The sequence below is a fragment of the Myodes glareolus genome, chromosome 12 (genome assembly GCF_982192425.1).
Source record: "Myodes glareolus chromosome 12, mMyoGla1.1, whole genome shotgun sequence".
In the NCBI taxonomy this organism is placed as follows: domain Eukaryota; kingdom Metazoa; phylum Chordata; class Mammalia; order Rodentia; family Cricetidae; genus Myodes; species Myodes glareolus.
In genome coordinates, this window is record NC_142037.1 from 35054385 (window position 1) to 35072368 (window position 17984).

Here is a 17984-nt window from a genome sequence, read left to right on the forward strand (position 1 = left end):
CTGTTGGTGCTTTTCAAATATTTGGAGTGCTACCATGGAGACAAATGGTTATCATTTATTCCAGCTCCTAGAGAGCTAAGACAGAGAGGCAGGTGATGAACGAGACTCAGGCTTCAGCCGAGGCAGGGTCCCACCACAGATTCATCTACCCTTGTGTGTAGTGAGTTTCTAACTGATGGAGGAGTTCAAGCAGAACCTGGATGACCTCCAGCCAGAAGTATTGCAATCAGTTTCCTATATGGAGAAGGAAGTGGGATTCGTTGATTGCTGAACTCTAAGCTCCTGTCACTCAGAAGCTATAGGAAAGCATTCCACCTCGTGTCAGAGGCATCTACCAGCCAAATAAGCGTCCCTGAGGTGTATGTGTGTCACACATGTACAGAGACATGATGCCAAAGAGGATGGGTGTTGTGCGCTTAGGCCCTCTCCTGGCCTCTCACAACCTTGACCTGGAAGCTAGGTATTGACTCTGCACCCTCACTGGTTGTCTGGAGGTGAGGGCAGATCACAGTGTTCCAGATGACCCCTACAGGCTTGCATCTCCGCTAGAGCCCCCAGATAGCCCCAAGAAGAGAGTGGAGGAAAACTGTACCAGTCTGGACAAAATCTTCTCAGCAATGAATGCCAGAAGCATGTCTAGTTCTTAGAAACAGGAACTGCTAACCCTACCCTAAACCCTCAGAGTTAGTGTTAGGGTTAGGGGTTAGCGGTTAGGGATTAGGTTTAGGTTTAGGGTTAGAAAAAACGTAGTTCTCAAGTTAGAAAAGTGGCTAATGAGATCTTACTTATTTGTCTTCCCCAGACTTCTCTGTCTGCTTGAGGCATCTTTGGGACTCTTTGACACTGAATCCCTATCCAGAGGAGGGAATAAAAGCCCCTTCCTCACAAGAAAGAGGAGTCCACAGATTTGATGCCAAGGCTCCTGATGACCGCAACCAGAATACTAGGCAACAGTCAGTAACCATGGTAGCAGTGGCCTCTCTGTCCCTGACAAGGTAGTTCTAAGGATTCTGCAAGGGAGAAGAATCGGATGAGCTGGGTGAGAGGCTTTGTAGACTGTGAAGGACTTGTGATGCGTTGTTGGGTGCTGTTATCATTATTGACTCATTGACCTGGTTCATGGATCTGGAGGATTCCCAAGGCCTAAGTCACTAAGTCAGGTGCAATTGGTAGAATTTCACTTGCAGTGACAACATCCTTGGACACCTGTGTACACTCTAGACATCCTCTGGGGCAATGAATGACTCTACAACCTGTTTTACTATAGAAACTCACTGAACAGGTATCTGTTCTTTCTAATGTAGGCAGTACCATCTCTTCTTGCTGCTGGCCCTCAGCGTCAGACCCTGTAGCTGAAGGCATGGGTTCTAGTCTTGTGGAGACAGACTTGGGATTGCATCCAGAGTGGCTGACTCTTCTCGGATCCCCTGATATCGTACTATAAAACATCCATGTGGCTCGGTGTAGAGACAAATGCAGCTTGCGTCAGTCATTGAAATATTTTTTTAAGTAAAACATTTTACGGGAACAAAAGTTGACATATGCAATACAGATATTTTTAAATCCAGAAAACAGGGCTCCCAGCAAACCTCCCTGGACCTCAGAGCCTCTTGAACCTGGGCACTTTGTTTCCTGTCTGTGGTGGGTGGAAAAAGCATTAGATAAGGAAGGATTACAAATCCAGATGCCTTTCAGAGCAACCCTGCGACTGGTGCAAATCCCTAGGTCACGTGCTTGTACCTCCAAGGCATCTGCTGGGGCCTGTGGGTCAGGAAGTGTGTGAGTCAGCCTTCTCTACACATTTCTTAAGGGCTCTTTTGCTAAAAGCACGTACGGGTTTGGAGGTGTTGCTCAGTTGGTAGTGTGCTTGCCTGGTGTGCTCAAAGCCTAGGGTTCGATCTCCAGCACCACATAAAACTAGGTGTGGTGGTAACTAAGTCAGCAGGATGAAATCGAAATCCCCAGGGGTGGAGTCTATTCTGTGAGGGATTCCCTGAGCCTCGGTATCACCACTAAAACAATGGTAGCCCAGGACATCCTGAGGGGTCAACAGGGGAATACTGAAAAGCCAGGAGAAGGCCACTTATGTCCCCCGGACTCTACAGGCTCACATCCTTCTGGAAAAATGGTGGGGCCTGAAAAAGCCTCTTTTCCTTTAACCACAGCGCCTGGGCAAAGAATCCAGGTTTTTATTAGTCACTGTCACCGCCAGATGTTTTCATGTCTCTCTCCCAGAGGCAGCCTTATCTGCCTGTATCTGGAACCCCAGGGAAAGGCCTCTAGAGAAGCTTCCAGCACAGTGGGCACTTCCCAGCTGGGAGGCTTCATGGTCTCTGATCCCAGCATCATGCAGAGAAGCAGAATGTGCTGGGTGGTTTAAGAAAGGGGTCAGTTTCCCTCTGGCTATTCTTTGGGAGATTCCATATAAACCAGGCTCCCCAGGTAGTTTGCAGGAGAGCTGAATGACTCCCTTGCTGGAAAAGAAAAGAAATGATGCTTTGCCCTAACTCTCAGAAGAGGAGTGGAAAAGACTGAATAGGGCACCCTCTGATGGCTGAGCTCTGGAGCATAGGATGGTGTATAGGGCCTTACTCTGTGCCCATAGTCTGTGCTCTGTTCCCTGAGAGCCTCTACGTAGCAGGGACTATTGGCCACCATAAGGTACCCAAGAGAATAAGCTCTAAGGAACCTTGCTTTCTCAGCCGAAAATAGGTCATCATGTCTAAAAAGCAAAGAGTATTTATGTGGCAAACAGAAGCAAATATTTGAAATAGCACAAATCCCAGCCAATCTGGAAACTTGGTTCTGGCTAGTTGTCCATGCAGCCCTTTGCACCTGAGAAAGGGGCATGAGATGAAACAAACACATATAGCATTGCTGTTGTTAGAGTGTGCAAACATTATACTTTGCTTCAGATGTAATGAACAAATGAGCAGTATGTGTTCCAGCTATGAACATGGTGGGTTGGGCTGGTCCACTGAACGGTGGTCTGGAGAGGAGATTAATGGGGGAGGAAAGTGGGAAGTTGACATCCAGGAACGGGCTAAGCTGAGTGAGGACAGTCGTTCTGGGTATGCAGCGCTGCTCCCTGGGCCGTAGGGCAGTATAGTGACATGAGCTTGGCAGGTCTTGTGGAGTCTCAGCTGGCTCTGCCCCCAGCTCTAGAGTTCAGGTACAAACGCCATGCTGAAAAATGAACACTGGATCTCTCTCACGTCCTCACAAGGCTGTTGTAAGAAGGATCTGTTTGTTCATTCTCCGTGTGCGTGGCCACTGAGCCCTAGGCTCTGCACAAGGATGGAAGGGAATGATGGATAGACAGTCATGCCCTTCTTGAGCTCAATGTCTAGCGGTGGAGAAAGATGATTTCAGAACTTGCTGTTTTGTTGCCATGGTGATGATTGCTATGTATAATCAAAGACATGTAGTGTATAGTCTGGCCCAGCCTAGGACTTGCTGAGGCTGTGGCCTCGGAACCCAGGCAATGCCAGAGAAGCTCCTGGGCCGCAAGGGTTTGGTGGCTGGAGCAGGTGTCTCGCCGGCTTCCTGCCCACAGCAGGGCTGGCCTAGACTCTAAAGAAGCCTCTGTTACCTGCTCACATTCTTCCAGGCTGGAAAATGAAAGCTTTTTCCAGCAGCGGTGCAGAGCTCCTGATTTATAGGGGGCCCAGACAGACAGCCGGCTTGTTCCTCGAGCGGCGTCCGTGTGAGTTCAGCTCTCAGCACCATCCCCACTGCACCGCCTTCCTTCCCATGGCAGCCCGGAGCAGAGCCGAACAGTGGAAACCACAGACATGAGCAGGGCCTACTGGTGCAGGCCTTGGAGCCCAGCTACTTGGCAGGCTGAGATAGGAGGATCGCAAGTTCAAAGTCTTCTTGGTCTACAGGGTGGATCAAAAGCTGGCCTAGGCAACTTAGTGACACCCTGATTCATAATGAGGAGTAAAAAGAAGACTAAAGGTGTAGGTTAGTGGTAAAACACTTGCTCAGCAGGTCTGAGGCCCTGGGTTCAATCCCCAGCCCTGCAAAAGGAGAAAGAAAGGAAATCACAGAAGTGAAACCAGGCAAGATGGTGCATACCCGTAATTCCCAGTGAGCTGACACAGGAGGGTGGCGAGTTCAAGACCAGCCTGATCCATAGAGCAAGAGAGATTCTCCTCAAGATAGATAGATAGATAGATAGATAGATAGATAGATAGATAGATAGATAGATGATAGATAGATTGATAGATTGATAGATAGATCATATGTACTTACGTACCACGGAAGCACCTTTCTTCTTTTCCTTTGTTCCGCAATCCCAGTCAGAAGTCAGTGATAAGGCTAGATAATGTTACTGGCAACTTCTTAACCTCTGAGTTTCTGATTCAATCATGAGCACTGGATAATTATACTCTAGGCAGATTCTTCTACTGCACAATGTCTAGAAGCACTCACAGACAGTACCTACCTCCCCAGTCTCTATAAGCCTGTGCTGAGGGTCAGATTTTGTGGGGTAATTCAGCTTGGTCACTGTGTGTCAGATCCTGGGAGGGGAATGAAGGTGTGTGTGTGCACATGTACACATGTGTGTCAATGCATGTGGAGGATGGAGGACAACCTGAGATGCTGTGCCCCAGCTCAGGTACCAGAGGTGCAGATGTTCTCCATGACTATCCACAGGTTCCACAAGAAATGCTCGTGTTGTGACTGACAAGAACTGCCTGCCTGTTTATTTTGCATTATACAAAGATTAAAAAGAGTCAAATGGTTTTCTTGGCTTTTGTGCCCAACATATTTAGCTAAGTTGCCCCCTCGTTGCATTTTTTCAAAAGCTACCATTGACTAATTCCAAAAAATGTTTTTCTGTTTGTTTGCTGCTACTAAGAGCCTCATGCGTGCAATTGCTGTAACTCTAAACAATGTGCCTGGCTTCTGCTGCAGACCCTGCCTCCTCCCCTACTGTGTTAAAATCTTTATTTTGAGACAGAGTCAATTCCTCAGGCTGCCTTTGACCTCTCTCTAAAACCCAGACAGTCCTTGAACTTACAATCACCTTGCCTCGGTCTCCTGGGTCTTAGGATCGCAGGCCTATGCCACCAGACCTGTCAAAGGATGAGGCACAGCTGTGATCCAGTTGGGTGATAAAAAATCATGTGGAGAGAGAGAAATCAATACAAAGTGACCAGTACAAACCAAGTACTACATGAGGGCATCAGAAAGCAGATGTGGGAGGAACTTAAAAATAAGTCAAATCTAAATGGGTGAGATATTTGGGGCATGCTGGAGAGATGGCTCAGCCAGCAAGTACTTGCCTTGTAACATGAGGGGCCTCCTTGTTGGGGTTTCTGTCCTGCCTGGTCCCCCACAGTCCTTAGGTCCCAAAGAAAATCACATAGAGATCTCCATAAGTTATAAAACTGATTGGCCCATTAGCTCAGGCTTTTTATTAGCTCTTATCACTTATATTAACCCATTATTTTGATCTATGTTAGCCACATGGCTCGGTACCTTTTTTGGTGGTGTATGTCACACCCTGCTTCTTTGGTGGTCTGAGCAGGAGTCCCAAGGGAGCTCCCTGCTTCCCAGAATTCTCCTGATCTCACCTCTACGTCCTGTCTTGTTTTCCCACCCATACTTCCTGCCTGGCTAATCAGTATTTATTTAAAACATGATTGACAGAATACAGACAAATTCTCCCGTACCACTGCCTCACAAATGTGAAGAACCAGTCTTGATTCCCCAGCACCCATGTTTAAAAAAAAAAAAAGACATGGCAGCCTGTGTTTATAATCCCATGCTGGGGAGTAGAGACAGAAGGGTCCCTGGATCTTGTTGGACAGTTGTTATAGCTGAATTAGTGTGGAAAGATGCTTAAAAGAAATCCCACACTAGCTCAGAATTGAGAAATAGATGGTTATTTATTTAGGGGTAAACTCACAAATCACAATCCTCTGCTTGAATGGAGAATAGAAACCAAATCCAGCAACCAGAAAGAGCAGCCGGAAGAGGCTGGAGGTGGGCTTACATCAGCATATATAGTATAAGAGGCCACGCCCAGTGGGTGGGAAACCACTGGCTGTAAGACTTCCTACAGCGAATCAGCAGGTTTTAGGTTCAGTGAGAGACTGTCCCAAAAAAAATAAGATAGAGTATGAAAATATCAGGCATCGACCTCTGGCTTTCACACACCCGGCAGCTGACATACCCACACACACACACACACACACACACACACACACACACACACACACGTAAATAGATTTTCTTAAAGACTGGAGAGATGCGTAGGGCCGAGACGGTGCTTCATGAATGTAGTAATGCTTCTGTCTCTATTAGAAGCCTTATGACAGCAAACAGCTTGCATGACTGGCTGACCTGTGCATCTCAGGGTCTTATATAGGGCCTGGTACATAGTAACACTCTATAAACACATACGAAGCAATAAGTGTACCTGTGAATCAATCAAGCAATTGATGACTCTTGACCCTGAGCATTGGCTGGGGAGAGTTACAGGGACTGGCTGAAGCCAGTGACCTGGGGAGACACGGGAAGGTATGACAACTATACTGTGGTCATTGTGAATGAATGTGGCCATGCACTGGACCAGAGACGGGGCATGGACTGGATCAGATCTGAGAAGACATCCAGGGGACTGAGGTGGTAGAATTTGAATGACCTGTCTAAATAGTCACAATTGCCCTGCATACCTGTTTGGGCTACAGAAGTGTAGATGGGAAATCAATAGACAAGAAGAGGTGTGGGCGGGGCTAAAGGGACTGTCAGGGTGAGGAAGAGAGAGTAGAAGAAAGGACGAAGAAACTGTGGTCTGCATAGTTGGGCGGGTGGGACTCATTTGATGGCTCGCTCTGTCTGCACAAGGAAGTATTATGGGCATCTGGGTTGTGTGGTATGAGATGTTGAGAAAGGTCGGGAAGATGAGTCTGAATGCGACAGCCCACTTCCAAAAGAATAGTCAAATAAGGCACGTTGTGGGCCTTCTGAGCAAGATGCAGACGCTTGTTAGCAGTGGAAGACAGACCAAGTGATTGGGTTTACCAACCAACGGTCCATCCCAGGAGGATGTCGATGTACATGACATTTCTTCCACTCCATCTGCAGTGTGACTTCCAGTAAGAGCTTAAATTATGGCTTCTGGAACAGAAGGAAGAGACAAGGCACCCGGCTAAGATATGCCTGGTTCTGATGCCTACAGAGAGGCCATTTGCTCACTGCAGGGTTCTGGTTACTCCAGAAAGGAGTTGGCTGCAAGTTGTGTGCCTCTTCGCTGTGCCTCTCCTCGCATCGTACCCTGAGGCAATTTCTAACTAGCCTTTCAAAATGGGTGATTCCTCCTAGGCAGAGATCCCAGACTGCCACATTCCACGATTTACAAGTCACCAACAGATGATGCATCTGTTAAATAGCCTTGTGGCATAAGCCTGGGCGTCCCCTTCCTAGCATTTACCCCCTTTCCACAAGCCCAGCAGCTACAGCATGGCAGGTCCCTGAGCTCATTGTATCTCGGTTTCCTCTCCTGAGAGTGCCTGTTGGTCATTCATGGGGCCTCCCTAAGAGATAGGAGAACCGTTCTGTGTGGGACAAGGGCAGGACCCTGGAAGGACAGCTCATTGGAGTACTGGGACGTAAGTGTTTTTGGCAAGAGGACCAGCATTCAGATACATATTAGTTAGAATTGAAGACATTCCAGGTGATGGATGGGCTTCTGGGTTCCAGGGCTTCATTTTAATCTACAAACCTGGATCATCGAGATGGCTCGGTGGTGAAGGGGCTTGACTCAAAGGCTGACGACCTGAGCTCCATCCTTAGGGCTATCCTCTGTCCTCTACACTTGTGCTATGGCTTTCATGCTCATTCATATACATGTTCATACACACAAATACATGCAACAAAACTTTAGCAAGCCTACATTAAAAAAAAAATTCTGCTCACTTTGGTATTTCAAACAAATCTCTTTGGGAACCCAAGTTCTGGGAAAAAGAAAATCCAAGCACTTGTGGTCATTGAGGGATTCCACAGCAGTGAGATAGGGGGGAGGCGGTGCTTGCAGGCATGTGCTCCCTAAGCCTGAGGTCTCCCAGGACCTGGAGTGTTGCTGAGCTTGCAGGAGCCCTGAGTACGTGCCACCAAAGCTTGCCTGTCGCTTCCTACTGGCCTGAGGACAAGAGCAGCTCACCCCTCACGTCCATTGTCCTCTGACTCACAGTCCTTCTGGGGACTATCTTGAACTTCTAACATGCACAGTGCCAGGCAGTCCTGGAGGAATCACCCAGAAGTCAGAGTCAGAGAATCCCCAGCATTAGAGTCACGTCAATATTGGGCAAGAAAGTGGCGTGAAAGCGGAGACCCCTCAAGGGCAAGTGGTCACTGCGTGGAACCTGCCTTAGAGACAGTTCCATTTTCATTTTGACCTGCTTATTAATAAGTCTGTGAACTTGAACAAGTTACCCAACTTCACCAAGTTTCCTCATGTCTTTACCTATAAACAGGTCTGTACCATTAGCCATCTGGTAGGTGGTGTGGTAGCTGAAAAAGGGAATAGATGTAAGGTTCTGTTGACAGCGCCTTAAGGGCAGTTGACCGACACTTGACCAGCAATGGCTTTACACAATAGTTGCCATTAAAGGAGAAACAAGGCACAGAGGTGCGAAGAAGTCTGGCAAGGCCCGTGAACAACAGACTGTATTTTGTTGCGTGAAAAACGAACGGGTGAATGAAATGGACGGTACCCATCTTAGTTCCTTCTGAATTACTCCGACAAAACACCATACCAAGGCACCTTTTAAAAGAAAGCACTTAGTTCGACGTATGGTTTCAGATGTTTAGTCTATGGTGGCAGAGCAGAGGTGTGGTAGCAGGGACAACTGAGAGCAAAATCAACTCACACCTTGATCCACAAGTAGGAGGCACAATGAGAAGGGCAAGAGTCCTTTGAAACCTCAAAACCTGCCTCCAGTGACATGCCTCCTCTAAGGTGGCCATATCCTCTAATCCTTCCCAGATGGTTCCACCAACTGAGGACCAAGTACCCAAACATGAGCCTGTGTGGCCTTTCTCTTTCAAACCACCCCAGTACCACCCAGAAGAAGGACTTGTTTGTACAAGTAAAGATAGGTGTTGCTGTGGGACAATAGTCTTGTACCCTGTCACTTATATTATATTGTTTTGATAAAACGCTGATTGGCTATTAGCCAGGCAGGGTGTATAGGCGGGGCAACCAGGTAGGAAGTAGAGGTGGGGCAACCAGGCAGAAAGTAGAGGTGGGACAATGAGAACAGGAGAATTCTGGGAAGAGGAAAAAGTCATTCTGCAGTCGTCACAGAGGAAGCCACACACAGAGGAAGCAAGATGAGAATGCCTCACTGATAAAAGGTACCAAGCCACATGGCTAACACAGTCAAGAATTATGGGCTACTTTAAGATGTAAGAGTTGATAAGAAGCCTGAGATAATAGACCAACCAGCTTATAATGAATGTAGACCTCTGCGTGTTTATTTGGGGCTGAACAGCTGCAGGATCAGGCAGGACAGAAACCCCTGTCAACAAGGTGTTTTACCTCAGAAGGAGAGCAAAGCCCATTCTGTCTGCTTCCTCTCCTTAAGTGTTGCAGGGATTAAATCCATTTCTCCCCCTCCATGCCTCAGGTGCACATTCCACACATACAAAGACATACATGGGCCATCATATACCACTATGCACATATGTGACCAAAGACCCACATGGCACACACACATGGCCTGGCCACCATATACACATCTTCTGCACACATACATTGATGCAGTACTCGCTCCCGAATGCACAAAGACAGAGTCAAATTCATGGATACATAGATGCACAGAGAGATATGCATATTACCCACGCATATACATGTACCACTATGTATATATGCATGCATCATAGAAACACATGTATGGACTGAACTGGGAGAGCAATGAAGACAGTGACAGCTAAGGCCAACCCTAGGGCTCTCTTTCCCTATCCTGAAGACCCCAGATCTGCTAATGGGCCATATCTTGTCCTACATCAAGGCAAGAGTTTGGACAGGTATGGCTGTTTGTGGTCTCAGCCCCTGTGCAGGTCCCTTCTCAGGACAGCTGCCAAGCTTCCCAGCCAGCTCTTCTCTCTCTATAGTATCATGCTAGGGGTCACAGCTCCCATCCGTAAGCTTGTGCAACTGCTGACAGCCAATGAAAGATCTGTGAATAGAATTATGTCAGCCGTGCCTGTGGTGGATGAGGACAGCTGTAACTTTCCTTCTGGGCATGATGTAGCCACACCGGATGCCAGGGGCCTCCTGCTGTGGGAAGAGGCAGGCGGGAGCTGGCCCATGGGCTTGGATTAAACCTCAGGCCACTTCTTGGCTCATCACTGCCCATGTGTCCAGGTGGCACGAGTCCTGTGGGCTGATGAGGGCTGTAAAGGATCCAGTCTGGAACACATAACCCTGCCCCAGTAGCTTTTCTTCCGCTTTGCTTGGAGGGAACTGGGGCCAAATGTCATTATTCTCGGCCACATACTTTCCACTGCCTTGCAGGACCTGTGGACTCTGAAGCCTGGCTTTGGACGCTGAAGCCTGTGGCTGGAGACATTAATCCCTGGGCACCCAAATAATGGCTCTGTTCAATCTCTGATTCATTTGCATCCTGGCTGGACAGACAGGGCTCTTGGGTCATTGGAGTCTTCCAGCTTGGCCCTTACTGGCCCCATCTCTCCGTCCCTGGCCTTGCTCAGGGTGTGTCTCACACAGCACCCCAGGGTGGTCTGAAGAAGAAAATCGAATTACTAGCTTGTTCATCCGTAAATTGTAGACAGTGGTGGTAAACCACATCATTCTGCTTAGGGATTAGGTAAGAGGCTGCATGCTAAGTCCTTGACATAGAGTTCCTCGCTGCGAAGCACTGTTACCAGCTGTTGCTGTTATACGCTGTATTTCATAGTATCTGAGGGTAAATTTGGAGCCAGGAACATCATGAGGGAGGGAGGACTGGCTGGAATTAGCCAGGGAAGACCATAGGCATCTCTAACTAAGACATCTGTGTGTTAGAGACGAAAAGGGGCCAACTGAGGATCAAGCATAGATCAGGCCTTAGAAAGGACTCTCTGCAGACAGTCCTGTGGCAGATGGGTGGAGGCAGGGACTCCTTTAGGGACTGTTGCCAAGATATGGCAATGTCTCCAGGGAGGGGGGCAGGAGAGAGAGTTTCTGGATGGGCCGTGCCTTGGAGAAGCATGAAGCGTGTCAACATAACCCTGGGGCCCCTCCCTCCAGTCATTTCTCTCAGCGTCTAGCGTGGTCCCTAAAGGCCTCACTTCTGCACACAAAGGCATTCCAGCGGAGTGTCAGGGACGCAGGAGACTATCCGGGAGTAGGCCCCTCCCCCACCCTCTCCTCTAGCCTTCTTCTTCTTCCTTTAGCAGAGTCCTGCCAGTGAGTCCCTCTCAACCCAAACCCAAACCTCTATTCCCACTGACCCAGAAGATTAGAAAGTGGCTTTTTTTTCTTTTCTTAATTGTTTTCATTGAGCTATATATCTTTCCCCGCTCCCCTCCTAGAAGATAGCTTTCTTAGACATTCAGAATCTTGCCTTGCCATGGCCAAATAATCATCCCCAGCCCTATTCATCTCACAGCTCCCCAGGTTCGAGGCTCTCCTGCATATGACATGCTCAACACTGGGTGGCTTTGCTTCTTTTCCTGCAAGCAGGGCCTCTGGAGGCTTTCACAGGAGGAATGATGTGAGGTTGTGCTCGCGGTGACATCAGTAGCTTAAAGTCCACTGCGTGGGGCTCCAGTCTGACAAGCACACATGGACATGTACACATACATACTTGTTGGTATGTTTGCACACACTTTGGGGTGAAATGCAAAAAATCCAGAGGAGTTCTGAAAAGTCAAAGAATACTTTCTTTCTTATGCTTTTATATTTAAAGCCCATGCAGGAAGAATCTACTGCCTGTGGTTCACTGGTTTCTTGTAGGAAAAACAGGCGTTTTGGGGGCCCCTCAAGATTTCTCTGAGCACTCCAAGTTGTCCTTGGTGCCTGCTGCCACGCTACCTTCCGATATATAGCAGTTAGTAACAGTGCTATGTGCCCACTGGGAGTGCTCGGGGCCTTTTGCTGAGCCTGGAGAGAGGCAGGCCAGCAGAATTCAGTCTGTGATCCCTGAGGACATAGTTGCTGTTTGGTACCTGTCCAGAGCTAGGCTCCTATCATAACCTCTGTCTTCCTTCTACATCTCCTTTTTCACAGAGCCTAAATATACAGGTGGAAGACATCCGGATTCGGCCCATCCTTTCAGCCTTCCGCCACCGCAGGCCTGTGACAGAGGGCTACGTGGAGGTGAAGGAGGGCAAGACCTGGAAGCAGATCTGTGACAAGCACTGGACAGCCAAGAATTCCCACGTGGTCTGTGGAATGTTTGGCTTCCCTGCAGAGAAGACCCACAACCCCAAAGCCTACAAGTAAGTGGGCAGGGCCAGCGGGGGCAGAGTTTCCTGGGCTCCTATTCCTGTGGGGTCAATACCAGCCCTAGTGACAGACTGTTTCACTGACTGCTTAGCCGTGCTTTTGAGTAACTCGTGCTCCGATGGGAAACAAGCTAGATGGCGAAGCTAGAATAGCCACATAGGAAGGCTTACTCAATAAGAGACAAAGTTCTTCAGTCCAGGGGAATACCACCGTCAGTTCCAGCAGCCACTGGAGAACATACAGGCTGTGTAAGGGCAATATATAGGTTTGGCAAGGACAGCACTGAGTTTAAAAATCTTTAGCAAGCCAGAGATATGGTTCAGGGTGTCTCTTGCCCTGGAGGAGACGACTAGAATCTTCCTTTTAGACCAGCTCTTACCAGTCCACTTCTCCCGTCCCCCATCTCTGTCGGCTCCATCAGGGCATATCTGTGGAGCATTTTCTTACTTGATGATTGATGTGGAAGGGCCATGACCACTGCGGGCAGTCCCGACTCTTGGGAAGATGGTCTTGAGTTGTATAAGAAAGCAGGCTGAGCAAGCTATGGAGAGTAATCATTCCTCCAAGGGGTTCTGATTTGACTTCTGCCTCCAGTGCTCTGTGTATGAGATGACCTACGGAAGTTGCTGGAACAAGAACCTCTTCCACCTTCCCCCCCCCCCCAAACGAGTGGGAAAGGACAGAACTTTTCCACATGAGGAAAGGATGCTTTTGAGCCTTGGTAGCATTGTTGGCATTGAACTAGCAGAGGTTGGAGAGAGACGATAGGTAAGAATCAGGTACTGGCCTTAAGGGTACTGACCATACCCCAGTTTGTTGGGTCACCCACTGATAGAGTCTACAGGGCACCCACGATAGGCTCCAGGGACAGTTTCCCCAGCCAAGTTCTCACCCAGTCTTTACCAGGCAGCTGTGACCTTCTAGGATTGGTACTAGCTCGGTGGTACTGGAACAGGAGTGGCCCCAGGTAGAGTTACCTGTGGGTCCTGATCAGAGCTGATTACACAGATGAGCCTGTCCCTGGATTAATAGCTCTCAGTAGCCTTTTTTCTGTCTCTCATCAATCTTCTTACAATGGGTCCTGTGCAGGCCTGAGGCTCTAAGGAAAAGAATATGGTCGAAGTAGTCCTAAGTCCATCTGTATAATCTGTTCCTGTATAATCTGAGGCCTCTCATGGACCTGCCGCCCGACACATTCTCATGACTGAGTCATCACCCAAGGCCCTTCTCAGAAGCTCTCCGTGGTTCCTCTGGGGCCGGCTCCCCTTGCTAAGCTGCTGGGCTGACAGGCCGGTGGGCACTCACATATTTCAGAGTTTACTCCGTTCATTATGATGCTCCTGGAAGGCAGAACAGAGGCTGACTAAATTCTTTGTTCCAACATCAGGTCAAGTGAAAGGTCTAACCCAAATGATAGCAATGGGCTATCACACTCTCCTAATCGATTCTAAGTCTTGGGTCAGTTTACAGGCTCAGAACCCCAGAACTAAAAGGAGGTATGCCCCCACCCCGAGGAAGGACCTAGATACCTTGCCAAAACCTTATATTGCTTTTCTCCCAGCCCCCCTGCAAAAGGACTCCTTATGTGGATGGCTGTGTGTCAGGAAGGAAGGAGTAATCAAATCTTATGTGGATTGCTGGGCTAACTCAGACTGACCCGAGAGTATAGTGTGCATGTGGCTCACAAGTCCGAGGAGGAGTTTTGACTGACATCCTTCTCACATGGACCCAATAAACTCCAATCCTTTCCTTGGATGATTCCCCCAGGTTTAGAAAATGTCGCTAGAATAGACACTGAGCCCCTGGCAGGCTCTCACAAAATCTAGCTTTCCCTTAGCTGGGGACAGCCTCTGGGACTCTAGCTCATGAACTGCTACAGTCCTGCCGACTTCCATCTTGGCAGAAGGCCCTCCCCAGTCTCAGTCATCCATCTCAGGTCCAGGCCTGGGGGCGGCTATGCTTCTTTTCCCCTCACCTCATCTCCGATTCTCCTGGGCTGGCTCAGCTACCAGGAGCATGAATGAGGATGGGGGTGGGGTCGTACTCTGGCTGCCAGAGGCCTGTGGAGGGTCATGGTGGGCGGCACATTCCGGAGAGCTGATGTAAGACAGAAGCAGGGCTGTCTGGGGAAGACTGGAGCAGGTCTGAGGCAGCCCTGTAAGCTGAGTGAGTGGTGAGGGAGGGTGGTGCTCTCCAGCAGCTGGACACAGAGGGACTTTCCTAAGCCAGCGGGGGGTCCAGTTACACTCCCGTTCCCCTGAGTGTATTCTGCCCACGTGTGGAAGGGAGGTTAGGTTTCTCAGAGGAAGGGACCTTACAGGAAGTGGGGAGGGATGGCTGCTCTGGATATTTATAACAGCCCCCTCATGGACCTCTCTACGGTATGATGTCACTGTGGTGAGCACACATCCCGATATAGTCTGTGTTTTAGATATTCGGGTGTCGGTACCCACAGCTATACTAGAATTGTTCCAAGAAGCAAACTTTGGTAAAGGGGAGACAATAATGACATCTGAAGAATTTATCCTTCCTCTGTGTTCACATACCATTCACCCCAAGACAAAAGCAGATATTTTTGAGGACGCTGGACCGGACCAATAAGGACAAGGTTTCATATCTGTCCCTCCCAGGGTCTCCTGCCCAGATAACCTCCTCCCCCAGGGTAGCAGGCAGCTATGCTCTCGTCTTCCTCAAGCATCTCACTGAGTCCTGCCAAGCCGGGGCAAGTACAGGGGCTCGAGAAAGCTGGACAACTTCAGAGGACGGGGTGTCTTCCCCACACACCCTCTCTAGACCCCACTGTTTTTATAACCAAATCTTCCATCAAATGGTCCTCATCACCTCAGCAAGGATCCATTCACTCTCTTTTTTTAAAACTGTAATTTAAAGATTGTATTTATATTTATATTATGTACATTGGTGTTTTGCCTATAGGTATGGTCTGTGTGAGGGTGTCGGATCCCTTGGAACTGGAGTTGCAGTTATGAGCTGCTATATGGGTGCTGGGAATTGAACCTGGGTTTTCTAGAAGAGCAGCTGGTGCTCTTAACTGCTGAGTCGATAGATCTTTCCTTTTATAACTTTTCCCCCTCCATTAGCCATTTAAAATTACGTGTGTGTGTGTGCATGTGCATGTGTGCACACATGCGCGCGCATCTCTGTATGTGTGTCTCTGTGTGTCTCTGTATGTGTCTCTGTGTGTTTGTGTGTGTCTCTGTATATGTGTGTGTATGTATGTGTGTGTGTGTGTGTGTGTGTGTGTGTGTGTGTACGTGTGTGTACACATGCCTGCAGAGGCCTCAGATTCCCTCCCCTGGACCTGGAGTTACATGTATGGTGCCAGGACCCGAACTTGGGTCCTCTACAAGAGCAGTAGATGTCTTTAGCCACTGAGTCATATCTCTGTCCTCTAGTCACTATGACAAGATACCTAAAGGATGCAGTTCAAGGGAGAATTTATTTTGGCTCACAGTTTGGGAGGTCACAGTCTGCCGTGGTGGGGGAGGCTGGGTGGAGTTCATGGTGGCAGGTGTGTGCAGCTGGGGCTCCTCCCATCCCTGCAGATCAGGAACAGAGAGAGCACAGATGAGAGTCCAGGTTAGAACTCTGACTGTTCCACCTGCCAACCCCCACTTTTCAGATAGGCCCTACCTCCTCAAAGTTCCATAGCCTCTCAAACAGTGCCACCAGCAGGGAACCAAATGTTCAAATGCCAGCCTTGGGAGGACATTTCACACTCAAGCCGCACCACCAGTGCACTGTCTATTCATTTCAAAAACCTCTCCCCATGGTCTGCGCACTGTTTTAAGTGCTGTGCAAGCATTTGTTCATTTAACTGCACAAGGTTACGGTAACTCCTGGCTGCGAGCCCTTCCTATTCACTTGAATGCCTATCTTGATGGAGAGATTAACCAATTTTGTTAGTTTTAACCAAAGCTAAGGAGAGAGAAATTCTCACCTGAACCTTTAACTTTCCCACAACAGTGTTACAATTCACAGAAAAGATGGAGCCAAAACCAGGAAGCACGCATATGTAGATTTAGTTGTGGGTGCCAGTTACCAGAACTGGAAGATGCCTTTGCCCTAGGAGGTAGGCCTTTCCCCTGGCACCAGGACTCTTGCCATGGGGCCATTGCCACTCCCAGCATAATTCTTCCTCCAGCAGTCCCAGTTCCTAACCTTCACCCACCGTTACAGTCATGCTGTGGCTTGACTGTCCTTCTCTGCTACAAACTGTAAAGTAATTGTAATTAACAATATTAAGACGTGGTATAATCAAGAGGTGGTTAGGTTGTTAGAGCTCTCTCCCTGCATGGACTGGTGCTGTTTTAATGGGGCTGGCTCAGCTATCTTATTAGCTGACTGTTTCTTTAAGGAAAGGACTTTTATAAACCATAATCCCTTAGACTTTTAAGAGAAAAAATGAAGCCTGGAGTGGTAGTTCATGCCTATCATCCAGCAGGTGGGAGACTGGGTTCTGGGAACTGGACCTGCTGGCTACAAAAGGAAGGAAGCAGGTATCTGCCGAGGTGCCCAGCTCTTCTCTTTCCCTGCAGAACCTTTGCCTTGAAGAGGAAGCTGCGCTACTGGAAGTTTTCCATGAACTGCACGGGCACTGAAGCTCACATCTCCAGCTGCAAACTGGGCCCTCCCGTGTCCCGGGACCTTGTGAAGAATGCCACCTGTGAGAGCGGACAGCCAGTCGTGGTCAGTTGTGTGCCTAGCCAGATCTTCAGCCCTGATGGGCCCTCAAGGTTCCGGAAAGCCTACAAGCCAGAGGTAAGGACTCAGCCAAAGGTATGGGCGCTTGGTCACTGGCAGGGGTCATGATTAGAAAGGAAACAGGAGAGAGCTGGCCTCCAGTCAAAATCAGAGCCCCGTCTGTGGCTCTTCACACAAGGCAAGCACCCCATTGTGGACCAGCACAGGCTTCTTGTACTCTATTCTTTAGCCCAGCATGAGCAAGTGATATGGCATAGCCAGCCAGGGACCTTGTGCTTCTGCTAGGTTCCTGAAGGAGAAAGCATCCAGGATTCTGGAGCTATAGGAGGGAGGATGCAATTCTCCAAGGCACATGACATCAACTGTGTTGTTTCTAACTCATTATGGCGTATTTCACAAAAGAAAAGCTAACTGCAAAAGCTTTCACGGTTTAGAAAACCTGCCGTTACCATTCCTAAGTCATCTATCCACTGGTCACGTTATTGTTGCAGGAATCACTCCTTGGTTTGTTTAGAGTGGAGGTTTTCAACCTGTGGGTTTCGACCCCCAAAGGTCATACCAGATATCCCACATATTAGATCACTACATTACCTAGCAAACCTACAATTACAAAGTAGCAATGAAATAATTTTATGGTCACCACAACATGAGGAACTGTGTTTTTTATTGTTAATTGGTTTTTGTTTGCTTGATTTTTGAGTCAGGGTTTCTCTGGGTAGCCCTGGCTGTCCTAGAACTTGCTTTGTAAACCAGGCTGGCCTTGAACTCACAGAGATCGGCCTGCCTCTGCCTC

At 48.6% G+C, this 17984-nt stretch overlaps 1 protein-coding gene across 4 annotated transcripts in view; it reads left to right on the top strand.

The window, feature by feature from the left end:
- Nucleotides 1–17984, top strand: part of Loxl2 (lysyl oxidase like 2) — an 86907-nt gene that overhangs the window by 42046 nt on the left and 26877 nt on the right. For all 4 annotated transcript variants that reach the window (XM_087912196.1, XM_087912197.1, XM_087912199.1 and 1 more), the window contains exons 4-5: nt 12251–12462; nt 17026–17248. In XM_087912196.1, coding sequence (XP_087768322.1) covers nt 12251–12462; nt 17026–17248 — 435 coding nt within the window. The remainder of the gene's footprint in view (nt 1–12250; nt 12463–17025; nt 17249–17984) is intronic.